Source organism: Hyla sarda, chromosome 4 (assembly GCF_029499605.1).
Source record: "Hyla sarda isolate aHylSar1 chromosome 4, aHylSar1.hap1, whole genome shotgun sequence".
NCBI lineage: Eukaryota > Metazoa > Chordata > Amphibia > Anura > Hylidae > Hyla > Hyla sarda.
Genome location: NC_079192.1, coordinates 271,007,028 through 271,020,356, shown reverse-complemented (window position 1 = coordinate 271,020,356; position 13,329 = coordinate 271,007,028). Strand labels below are relative to the sequence as shown.

General features: G+C 42.1%; 1 protein-coding gene across 1 annotated transcript; it reads left to right on the top strand.

Annotated features, from left to right (window-relative positions):
• Positions 1-6,789: 6,789 nt before the first annotated feature.
• On the top strand, positions 6,790-12,572 carry LOC130366998 (uncharacterized). The gene is made up of 2 exons (XM_056569381.1): positions 6,790-6,925; positions 10,557-12,572. Exon 2 carries the CDS (start codon positions 10,688-10,690, stop codon positions 11,636-11,638), a length of 951 nt encoding a protein of 316 aa, XP_056425356.1. The 5' UTR covers positions 6,790-6,925; positions 10,557-10,687; the 3' UTR covers positions 11,639-12,572.
• Positions 12,573-13,329: the final 757 nt, after the last annotated feature.

The following is a 13,329-nucleotide window of genomic DNA, read 5'->3' as shown; positions in this document are numbered from 1 at the left end:
TAAGTGGGACAAAACCCAGCTGGGAATGTTAGCGGTCCAAAACCCCAACTTGTCCTTCCCTGCATTCTAAAGACTGGCTATCCAAGTGATTGAGTCTAGCACTGAGTTAGAGGAAGCTTGTGCGCCCCTTACACCTGTTACAAAGCCAATAGGGGCAGTAGCCAGATCTATACCACCTCTATCACCAGCCCCCGCACCAGTGTCCTCTACTTTGCCAGTCACTGCAACCTCAGATTTACAATGTTAGGCCAGACATTGAACAACTGACTAAGGCTGTGAAGGAGCCCGGGCCGCTCCATCTGACTGTGAACCACCCCTGCCAAGAAAACCTGCCTCTGCTCCCCGCAATTTAAATTACCGCAATCCTATGTCCAATAGACCCTCGGGGACTTAAAGACCCTTTTGCACTTACTGTAACAAATCAGGACATTGGAAAATGCAGTGCTAGGATTTAAATGGATTTCCCCTGAGGTCACGGACCAGCCCTCAGGAAAACAGTAATCAGGTCCAATCCCCGAATGACCTAAGACAGGACTCTCACTTTATATCGCCTCCTGACAATGAGGACAACAATCAGATTAGAATAATAGGAACTTACGATAACCAGGTTACTAGAGTTCAGACAATTCTAAAGAAACATTGGTCTATTTTGACAAATGATAGGGACCTAGTGGACATAATACCTAAGATTCCCTCTATTACCTTTAGAAAGGGAAGATCACTCAGGGATAAGCTAGTTAGAAACCACTCCCTTGGGATCAAGAGCAGAGGGACCTGGTTAGACAGACGCCCTGTAGGAACCTTTCGCTGCGGGAAATGTAAAGCATGGGCCTCTGTGGTACAGACTAAAACATTCTCGAGCGTAGTGACTAACAAAACCTATGACATTCGTGACTTTGCTAATTGTGATACGGAGGGGGTTGTTTACCTGTGTACTTGCACTTGCCCGATGCAGTACATAGGGAAAACAAAACGAGCTTTCAAAAAACGTGTACGCGAACATGTATGCGACATCAATAACAGGAGGGAAACTCCTGTTGCGCAACATGTTATTGAAAAACATGGAGGAAAAGTTAGTGAGATTAACTTTTGTGTAATGGAAGTAGTACGGAGATCCCCAAGAGGAGGGAAATGGGATCGAAAGTAGTGTTGAGCGGCATAGGCCATATTCGAATTCACGAGTATTCGCGAATATATGGACGAATATTCGTCATATATTCGCTAAATTTGCATATTCGTAATATTATCGTTTTATTTTCGCATATGCGAATATTCGCGCATGTGAAAATTTACATATGCGAAAATTAGCATATACAAAAATTAGCACAAGTGAAAATTCGCATATGCGAAAATTAGCATATAAAAATTTTTGTATATGCGCAAATTCGCACGCCAGTCTCACACAGTAGTATTAGAGCCTTCTTTACACCACACAAGCTGGAAGCAGAGAGGGATGATCACTGTGATGTGTACTGTGAAAAAAAAACAAACGAATATTCATAATTACGAATATATAGTCCTATATTCGCGAATATTCGCAAATTCGCGAATATGCGATATTCGCAAATAAAATTTGCATTGCGTATATTTGCGAGCAACACTAATCGAAAGATCCTACTGAAAGAAGCAGAATGGATATTTAGGATGAAGTCGGTGGCCCCATTGGGACTTAACGAGCGACATTCATTTTCTTGCTTCATCTAAGTTGTATAGGTGTAGGTAGTTTAATCAGTAATCCTTTACACTAGGACCAGTAATGGTGCTTAGGCAGTGTTGGGTATATACTAAGGGAGTTCAAAAGTGAAGAAGGCGAGAAATATCAGTCCTATCTCTTATAGTATATTGAATATGGATGATGGGATATCAATATACACCGTCATGAATTGCTTATTTGAATCTAGGTTTTTTGGTAACTGTTGTGGACCTATACATTTTTGGGTGGTCTCCCCACTCCCCCCACAAGTGTTTCCCCACTCCCCCCCTTTCCCTATCCCCCCTTCCCCCCTCTCTTCTATTATATAATTGTAGGATTTGATGTAAAATTGAATATTGAAAATTATGATCTTGATGTGAGCATAATTGTCCTCTTTCTTATTATATTACCTCCATATGTGCACTTTATCAGGTGGGCACTAATATTGAGCTGGTAACATTGGGCTCATTTGAAATAAATAATGTTGTAAGTTGTTGTGTTTTCTGGTAATGAGAAGGAGGCATGACACACAGTCGGTGGAACGCATATTGCGTATGGCCGTAGAGGACTGCATTGGAGGTGTAACTGTAAGTGTGGCTTGATACTCATGTCCAATATGGAAAGGAGGCGTGGAACGCTCCACTGGGATGCGGCGTGGTACGCTTAATATCAATCCTGATTAGATAATTTGGGGTGTTGGGACATGCGCATTGAGCTATTCTGATTGAGAACGAGGTGTGGATTGTCTTGCAGACACGCATCTGAGGCGTGGAACGCACAGCGTAACCGGAAGTGAGGCCTTGAGTGCCTCTGTTCCGGTGTGTATTTAAGGAGACCACGAGCTCCACACAGATACCACTGGCAGGGATCCGGACTGGAGTGGTCATCTGACGTGCCCTTATGAGTATATAGGTAAGATACCGTTCTGCTGGGTAGCCCTTTTTTATCATTATTTTATAGTAATGGCTTAATTTTACCATGGTGTTCACCTAGGTGTGAAAGCAACGGAATTGAACTAATTGGACCTTGATGTCATCGGATTTATCATTATCTGAGACATAGGGAGGTAAGGAATTTTTTAAGCTTAGAGCTTAATTGTTTGTCTATTTTTGACTAATAGTATATTATTGTTTTGGTTACTTGTAGTGATATCAGTTTTTCTGATTGTTGTTGGTAGGTCCCTATCTTTAAAATGTTTAAATTTAAGAAGTAGTGTTAGGTATATATGAGGCCGGAATACACGTGGATTGGTTAGGATCCATTTGATCAAGGTATTGACCACTGTTGTTTGTATCTTTAGTTATTAGATCTGGCTATCTTCTGTGGAGATTCCAGTTTGTTGTTGTTTTTTTATAGAGCTTCTTTGGAATATATATAAATAAAAGGGGATTTGGATCTCTTCTTGGGTTGACCTGAACTCCTTATTGTTTGGTTTATGTAAGAGTTCCTGCGGCAGATTTAATTGGATATTACACATATGGAGGTATATTATATTATTAAAATTTATATTCTAACCTTTACTATCTAAGGAAACATCTTGAATAATTTTTTTCAGTGGATGGAGGCCACTTATGACAAATAAACACTATCTGTATTGAGTACATACCAAAATCTTTTAATGTGGTGAATGGATATGATTCTTCTTTCCCACCATAAGGTATATACCTACTTATCTTGTTCCATTCTGATGTATACAGATTATGTATAGTATGTCATTCTTGCTTTATGTGCTTTTATGTGCTTGTATGAGCTATATTAGTTATATATGTGTACTAATATTTTTGCCTTTCTTTCCGCTTTTTTGCCATCTTGTTTTTTGCCTGCAGGAATGAATGACATCTCACACAAAAAGCCATTTACCGCAACCTTGGATGCCACAGTGATGCCATTACTTGTTTGCATATATTAACGTCATAAGGAATCCCTATATGTGCTTGATATCTACCGTCAGCTATGTGTTTCATTGCTGTATCTACTTCACAGAATGGAATAAGTTGTATTATCTAACTTCCATTATACTCTAGTTAGCACTTTCAGTTAACCCCTGATGAACTGTAATACTATCTGAAGTACGGGGAAACGCGTCAGGTTTAAAAGGTTTTTTCTCTCAGGGCATTGTCCCTGTTATATGTAAGGGTATCGCCCCTAATATAGGTCTCCTAAGAGGAGTCCTGTAAACTCCGGTTATCCACTGATATGATAAAACTGTATGATAAAATATGTTTAAGAATTTGTTGGTAATAAAGGACTGTTACATTTTTGCTATTTTTTTCTTGGATTTTTGTTGTACAGTTGGAGGCATTGATATATACAGGGTCACAAGTGTCTACTATACCTAAAAGTGTTTTCTATCAGCATTGGGATGCTAGTTTATGGGCAACCAGTCCCCAGACATGGATAATGGGAGTCAACCATTCAGTTGGGAGAGCATGTACTTAGCGGGCAGGGAGTGATTGTAACTAATGTGACAGAGTTTATATTGGAGATGAACATTATAAAGAATTGTTTCAGTGAAGTTTAAGATACCTTGCATGCCTCTCTTTACATATGTCCCCTTCAGACCAGCGCGCTGCGCAGCACCACATGAAAGTTCTACAAGCAGAGCAGAAGTTTACCAACAAGCAAGGTGAAATCGGCAGAGTACGAGTTTAAGACATCAGGTCAGTGACCTTACAACCCAACACGAGGACCATCATCTGGTGTCATTCATGTCCTGGAGTCAAGAATAGGGACTGAAACCTATGCAATTGGAAGATCATCCTCTTGTTCTAGCTGCGAGAAGCCTTTTCACTATCACCAATGGGAGAGTCCCGGTGCGGTTAGTAAACCAGTCTGATTCTGCTACTGTCTTGCCCAAATACACTCCTGTAGCCCAGCTGTACCTCCTACAAAAGACATTGTGATAGAACGTCTGGTGGCCCGACAGCATGCAGCTCAAGTGGCCAAAGGATCCAGTGTGAGCCCTCCAAAGCGCTGGTGGGCTCAACTCCTGGATTGGAGATGACACTACCCCAAGGGACCAAGTCAATGGAATCATCAATCATACATTTCCCGTTGCCAGAGGTACCATGAGGCTTTCAGCAAGCACCCCACAGACTTCAGGCAGACTTCAACGATTCAGAACCGAATCCTCACAGGTTACAGCCCACCTATCAAGTAAATACACCGTCCGGTCATGCTCAGCATGTATCAGACTGTCAAGAAGATGCTGGCAGTTGTAATCCGGGAAAGTCAGAGCCCCTGGGCGGCGCCACTTGTCCTAGTCAAGAAAAAGGACGGAAGCATCCGCTTCTGTGTCGACTACAGGAAATTGAACAATGTCACACATAAGGACACTGCAAGGATCAAGGAGTCACTCACCGCCCTTGGGTCGGCTGCTTACTTTTCCACACTAGACTTAACCAGTGGATATTGGCAAGTGCCCATGGCCGTGGAGGATCTGGAGAAGACCGCCTTTGTGCCAAAGAGTGGCTTTGGAAGATTCCAAGAACCCATAAGTTAGGCTCTATCTGGGAGACAGAACCATACACGGGGACGACATACCCTATCCAGTTTCTGATGTGTACAAAGTACAAAAGCATGGGTATGAGCCGCAAATTGTTCACCGAAACCGGATCAAGTTGTGTCTAAAAGAAGATCTGCCAGTGCTCCCAGCACCATCTCTTCCAGCCGTCATACCTGCGAGAGAGTACGTCCCAGGCGAAGGGAACCATCCATCTATGGATTTCCCCATGTTTTCTCTGAGTCAGCCTGCGATCTTGTGTGTCTCCAACCGATACTAATCTTCACCACTGCTGCCTGCAACTTCAAATCCGACTAGTCCTGGACTAATACAAGCTCCCGGGTTTGCTGACGAAGAGCCAGCTGTTGTTTTGGAGGTTCCAAGAGCTCCCGAAGATGTTCCAGACTCTCCAGAAGTGGTGTTGCGCAGGTCCAAAAGGTCAACACAAGGACAAATTCCTGCAAGGTACAAAGATTAGCTCAGAAAATAGTGTATAAGGTTGTGTACTACACATAGTTCATATTTAAACACTTATTAGGACTGTAACATTACTTGTAGTCCCAGTCCACAAATGTCCAATGTATATAGAAGAGATGAGCGAACTTACAGTAAATTCGATTTGTCACGAACTTCTCGGCTCGGCAGTTGATGAATTATCCTGCATAAATTAGTTCAGCTTTCAGGTGCTCCCGTGGGCTGGAAAAGGTGGATACAGTCCTAGGAGAATCTTTCCTAGGACTGTATCCACCTTTTCCAGCCCACCGGAGCACCTGACAGCTGAACTAATTTATGCAAGATAAGTCATCCACTGCCGAGCCTAAAAGTTTGTGACAAATCAAATTTACTGTAAGTTCGCTCATCTCTAGTATATAGATCTGTCTAACACTTTTCTGTCCTCGTGTACAGGGTACTCTACTGGCCAGAGGGTTCCCCAACTAAAAGTAAGACACGTGTAAAGGCAGAGTACATTATGCAGAGGTAAAATGGTTATATTGTATCACACTACTTGTTGAGTTCTGGGGAGAAATGCTAAGAACCGAAGGGGCCCCAGCAGCCAAAGCATTGGGTAGATAGCCTCCGGCAGCCCAATCTGCAAATTTGTGTGTATTATGGTCTAAAATGTGTTTCTAGAGCAGTTACAAAGCTTGTTAATCCCACATGTTTACCAAACCAAAGAGCATGTATGGACGGACATTTACAGTGCTAAATGGACTTGTTTCTACCTTGTTCTATAACCAAACCTGTGAAGGACATTTTGCATAATGCCTCAGGAACTGTCGCTAGGCCCCAGTGGCCGCCTCATTACTCTGCCCTCCAGCACTGGGCGTCGAGTACGACTGTTTTTAAGAGGGGGAGTTTGTGGTAGCCCAGTACGGGAGATGTTACCCCCGTACCCTTGCTGCCCTGTCAGGCAGCCTCCTTCAGTGTCCCCAGGGCCCCTTGCACCTGTTTCCTCCCTGTACATATGTTCTGCAGTGTATTGTATTATAAAATGTGTTGTATCTTTAAGAGTTATGTCATGTGACTGTTACCCAGGAGGTACCAGTGACCAGGTGATCCCAAGAGTGATCTGCTAGTCTCCCCCATATAAGCCCTGGGTGGAGCTAGCTTCTCTCTCTTGGAGCTTAGAGCTCTTGCTTCCTGCTGAGGTCCAGTGCAGTCGTGCCTAGTGTGTGTGTCCAGAGTGTTGGAGGCCTCAAAGTCAAGTCCTGCAGCCACCATCAAGTCAAGTAACCTAAAGTCACAGTTATATGTGTCAAGTCAGTCCCTGTCATCTGTCAAGTCACCGTGGTCTGCATTAAATGTTCCAGTCCTACTACAAGTCCCAGCAAGCTCTTAAGGTCTCTTTGCCACTGGTCACCTCCTTGGGTCCTGGGTGGTTTTAGGCTAAACCCCGCCCTGGCATCACGAATACAAGGGGGTTAATGCCATCTCTCCCTAGGGTAACAACATCTGCCCTCATCACACCCCGCTACCACATATTCGAAGGTGGACATGGCTGTCAATAGCCCATAAAGACAACTGCAATTGTCAGGTCAAAGTTAAGGTCAAAATTCTGCCTCACAATCTGTAGGAAATCTGCATCTAAAGTCATGGGGGAGATTTATCAAAACCTGTCCAGAGGAAAAGTTTCCCAATTGCCCATAGCAACCAATCAGATCACTTCTTTCATTTTTAACAAGGCCTCTGAAAACTCAAAGAAGTGATCTGCCTGGTTGCCATAGGCAACTGGGCAACTTTTCCGTTGGACAGGTTTTGATAAATCTCCCCCATGTTTTTGTAATGCACATTTATATGCAGATTTATTTACAATGGTAGAAAACTGCAGTGGAAACACAGATGAATGACATGGTACTTTTTCATCACTTAAAGGGGTACTCCGGCGGAAATATTTTTTTTTTAATCAACTGGTGCCAGAAAATTAAAACAAATTCGTAAATTACTTCTATTAAAAAATCTTAATCCTTCCAGTACTTATTAGCTGCTGAATACTACTAAGGAAATTCTCTTCTTTTTGGATTTCTTGTCTGTCTGTCCACAGTGCTCTCTGCTGACACCTCCGTCCATATCAGGAACTGTCCAGAGCAGGAGAAAATCCCCATAGCAAACATATGCTGCTCTGTACAGTTCCTAAAATGGACAGAGGTGTCAGCAGAGATCACTGTGGACAGACAGAAAAGAAATCCAGAAAGAAAATAATTTTCTCTGTAGTATTCAGCAGCTAATAAGTACTGGAAAGATTAAGTAATTTACAAATTTGTTAAATTTTCTGGCACCAGTTGATTAAAAAAAAAAAAAAAAAAAAAAAAAAGGTTTTCCACCGGAGTACCCCTTTAAATATCTGTAAAATGTTTTTCAAATAGTACATTAATTTTTCAGTGCCATTTGGAGTATAGGAGATGGATTTTCATGCAGGAACACGCTGATCCGGAAGTGAAAATCATTGCAGATTCCATGACTATGTGAGCCCTTAGGGAGAGATTTGTCAAAACCTGTGTAGAGGAAATTGCCCAGTTGCCCATAGAAACCAATCAGATTGCTTCTTTCATTTTGCAGAGGCCTTGTCAGAAATGTAAGAAGCGATCTGATTGGTTGCTATGCGCAACTGGGCAAATTTTCCTCTGCGCAGGTTTTGATAAACCTCCCCCTTGTAGACTGTATAGACTAGATTTTTTTTTTTTTTTGGGAGTAAACATTAGTAGAGTATGCCTATAAATTAAATTGTTAATTGTTTATATACCAAACTTTCATTGAAACCCACCATACACTTCCTTTGACTTTGTATTCCATTATATTCTTATGGTACCCATAGTCTATATCATTTAGAACTATGTGGAAAAACTCCCAAAATACTTGTGTACACTAAAGAAAATGAGTTCAAACTCTGTTTATTAGTAAAAATATGCTTTTATTACAGATAACATATAAAAAAATAAATATGCCATGAATGAGTATTTTTTTAAATACCAGAATGTGCAAGAAACACCAACAATATCATAGTAACATATGGGTATTTAGAATATTTAAATACTAATGTTTATGCATAAACATATAGCAGTACATCAATGCTACTGTAAACATTCATTTCTGTCAAGGACGTTTAAATAAAATTGTTTTTCTATGGCATGGCGATTTCTTTTTATGTGAAAATACAATATAAATTGTAGATTCTGCCAACACAATATAAGGGAGGTACTTAATAACACCCATTAACAATGAGACTGTATACTCCAGTGATTACAATATTGGTTATGTGTGTTATGTGGAATTTGTGTTTGTGTGATGTGTATATAATTCAGTGCATAAATATATGCCTGCAATATCAACTGCTGCAGCTAGGTGTCTCTGTAGTTATATAGACAAGGAAAGCTTTTATAGCAAATGACAGGAGGCAAAACAGTGTGTGGTGAAGCCACATAGCAGGCAGCAGCCCCCTGTAGTGAGGAGAGCAAAGAGTTAGGCTGGAGGCATGGAGCAGTTACCAATGTAAAGGGCATAGAAAAGAGAAAACCAGGGATCCTGCTGTGACAGATGCTATTAAATGGGCACTCTCATTGAAACAAATTTTTGCTATTGCACTCTTTATGGTAAATTAAAAAAATCTTTCTAATGTACATAGAAAAAAAAATAAAGTTTTCTATGTTTTATTTGTGTTTAAAAAAGCTGCCACTAGGTGTCTCCCTACTTGTCTAAAGCGCATTTCCCCCTATTTCTTGCAAATACTTTGGACTCCTGCTGGCCTGGCAGAAGACCAAAATCAGGAAATGCAGTCTGTAGTGCTGAGGAGGGTGTGTGCAGTCTTAGCCAATCATGGCTCATCTAACACACTGAATTACTCTGGGCGGTCTGTAGCAGAGGGAGAGAGGAAGTTCTCCCATGTATGGCTTCAGATGATGTCACGTCTGCTGGGTAACGCCCCTTCCCACTCTGTGAATCTGACTGAGACTGAGCAGAAAATACAGAGCAATATCAAGGTAGAAAACAAAAAAATTATAAAAAATAAAGGCAGGGGGTGGTTTATCATGATGTAGCAGTGAACTGGAAGGATTATAAAATTTAACAAGATCATGAGAGGTACTTTAACAGATGGAGTGTTTGCAGTAGCCTTCAGTTAGGCCTCTCTAAGATAAGTATGCGTAAGACAAAAGCAGTCAAGAAAGAATTTTCCGAGACTGTTCCTGTGAATGTTTTAAATTAGAGGCAAAAAGCTCATTAGATTTGAAGTGGGTTTATTAAATAAAAAATGTCTCTATGATACCCCATGCCCAAATAGAGTGTGTGTTAAGAAACCAAATACAGGGGAGGGGGGTTATTGCATCTTCTACTTCAGGTCACTGAAACTATACTTACTATTTTGGGCTCCAGGAAATTCATTTATGGGCAAGTAATACTTCATTTGCTAAATTTCGGTTTTATCTGTTTGATGCATAGATGCATGTCATTTTTAAAGCAGTACTGTAGTTTTCAGTCTACATAAAGGTTACAAGCTGATTTATTGTGCTGTGTTCTTTAGCTAAAACAAGTACTTTATTTCCTGTCGGCATAACACCTTTTTAACTGCTAGAACCTGTGGCTTCTGCTTGTAGTGACATAGCATATAGTTACTGTAATATGCTCTTTGCCACATGTTTCCAGTAAGTTTATGTCTTTTCTCTGTCTTATAAGAACAACATGAGGAATAATATGACTTTTCATATAGTATGGTCTTAGAAAAGGTATAATATATGACTCTTTAATCCGGCAAAGCAACAAAATAACACTTAGTGTCATATTTGACCTTCATATTTATCTATCCTTTAATTATAATCACATACACAATATTTTGAAGGCTAACAAGGACTTAAAATATTTGTATTATAGGGGCGTGGTCTGGCTGCCGGAGTGGATGGCTGCATAGCATAGGAGCTCCGATCCTGAAGCCCGAAAAAGCAACTAAATCAGCGGTCACCACGATCATTTTTGGCTCAAAGAGTGGGGAACCATCACCCAGTATGTCCGGCCGCAGAAAAAGGATCGCACGACAAGGGACTTTAGCTAAATTCAGCTTCACTAGAAGCAAGCGGAGGGAGCAAGATGGCGCCGACTCCGGGACATTCGCAGCAACATCGCGGCCCCGCTCTCCGGACCCACCTCGCACACAGGTTGAGTTGCCTCCCCACAGATCCATGTCAGACCCGGCGCTGCACAGCTCCTTGGCAGCAAAGAACGGGGAGAGGAACCGCACAGAGGATGGCGGCCGCGAAAGTCCGGCGCTCCGTTCGGGGAGCCTGCATAGAAGAGAAGAGGGGCCTGCACTGCTGGATCCGGCCTCCCCTCCTCCAGCTACGACACCAGAACTCGGCTCATCGCAGGAGGCAGCTTCCACAACACCCAGAGCTGAGGTACAGGGCTTGCTGGATGCTAAGGAGGGGGAGGTGGAGGAACTGGGTGCTCTTGGCTCACTGGAGGTGTCTGGAGCGCCACTGACAGACACTGCCATGAAAAATATGCTACTGATACTGAGGCAGACCTTTTTACAAGATATGCAAAAAACAATATCCCCACTGAACAGCACAATAGATGAACTAGGTGGGCGGATAGATCACCCTGAAAACAAGATGGAGGAATTCTCTGAATCTCACAACATATTAATAGACTCCCATACAGAGTTGGAGGAGGAGGTAGTTATGCTAAGAGAAAAGATAGCTGACCTGGAAGACAGGAGTCGTCGTAACAACCTTAAATTGAGAGGGGTCCCGGAGTCGATACAGCCTATGGACATTCCTTCGTATGTACGCTCCTTAATCCAAACTGTGCTACCAGATTGTACACCTCAGGAGCTGGAGGTTGACAGAGCTCATCGGATACCTAAACCCCGCCACTTGGACGAATCGGTCCCAAGAGATATATTGGCAAGGGTCCATTTTTTTTACCATAAAAGAAAAAATTATGGAGTACTCTAGGAAAAACAATGGACTCCCTGCCCCCTACCATCAGGTGGCAGTGTATGCAGATCTGTCAGCGGCAACAATGCAAGCGAGACGCCTATTGCAACCCATCACTCTGGCCCTCAGGTCGGCAAATATCGCATACAGATGGGGATTTCCTGCTCGTTTGTTGGTACGAAGGGACAATAAAACTCATGTAATTCGCTCAGCATCCGAAGGACAATCTCTCCTCTCATCATGGAACTCACCTCCAATACAAGGCAGACCATCTAGATCTACCAACTCGGCTCCCAAGATACAAAAAGAATGGGCTGTGGCCTAGCTGAAGTTGGTGACTGTAATCATTTTACTATCTGCAGGTTCGGGAGGGCTGTGTAGGTCCACTTATGGCTTCGGACTGGACTATTGCCCTACTTCATTTTTTGGGCTCTTCTGAGTTGGGCCTATGGCTCGTGTGTTTTCCTTATTTTATGTTTTTCTTTATGGCGAAAGTTTTTTTCTGTCTAAGTCGCTTAAATGTTGCTCATACCTTCGTTAGTGATGCTTTGCTTCTACACTGTAGGGGTGTGGGTGCTGGCTGGGAGACACACACCCCTCCCCGTTACCTAGTCACTCAACTTAATTATATAGCTGAATTATGCTGGTCCAATGGGGATCCGCATTGGTAGTATCAATGCTAATGGGCTTAATACACCTTGTAAACGTTCATATTTCTGGAAAGAGGCACAGGCGCTTAGAAGTGATGTGATATTTGCTCAGGAAACGCACTTGCTTTCAAGGGACGCCTTTAGACTGAAGCACTCAGCTTTTCCACATATTTTTCAATCTCACTACAAAACTAAGTCCAGGGGTTCCTTGATAGCAATTAAAAATACAGCAGCTTTCCAGCTGAAAGAGGTTTACACTGATACAAAAGGTAGATATGTCATTTTGAGATGCACGATTAATAATATCCCGTTGACTTTAGTCTCATTATACGCTCCTAATGCAGGACAGTTGGGTTTCCTCAATTCACTTTACAGAAGGATAATGAAACAAACATGGGGGTCACTGATACTCGGGGGAGACTACAATTCAGTGTGGGATCCCGCTCTAGACACTACTTCACATACTAGAGCGTCTTCCTCAGTTCTGGCCAGGTGGGCATGGGAGAGGGAATTATATGACCCATGGAGAATTGAACATGGCACAGACAAATCGTTTTCTTTCTATTCAGCTGCACATAATTCTTATTCTAGAGTGGATATGTTTTTGATTGATGCATCTTTACTAAATTCAGTTACGGGTACTACTTTAGAAACTATTCAGTAGTCGGACCACACAGCTATATCCATGGAATTGAAAGACACTATGTCCTCTCCCCGTGCCCACTCATGGCGACTCAACCCTTTTTTATTATCACATTGTGAATATTCTGTAAGGCTTGAAAAAGATATAACTGAATATTTTCACATAAACGAAAATACGGTCGACAGTCCTATTTCCCCCTGGAACGGCCATAAAGCAGTTATTCGAGGTCTCTGTATTAAATACAGTTCCATACTAAAAAAGCTAAGAGATAGTAAACTAAAAGATGTCTTGTCCCGCCTACAAATAGCGGAACGGGAGAATATCTCCTCTCCTTCCACATTAACAGCTTCTTCTCTTTTTTCTATACGGCAGGAACTTCGCAGTTTATTTTTACACGCATATGAAAAAGCGCACCG

Coding starts and splice junctions, on each gene's coding strand:
- LOC130366998 (XM_056569381.1), top strand. CDS start 10,688: ATGTCCGGCCGCAGAAAAAGGATCGCACGACAAGGGACTTTAGCTAAA.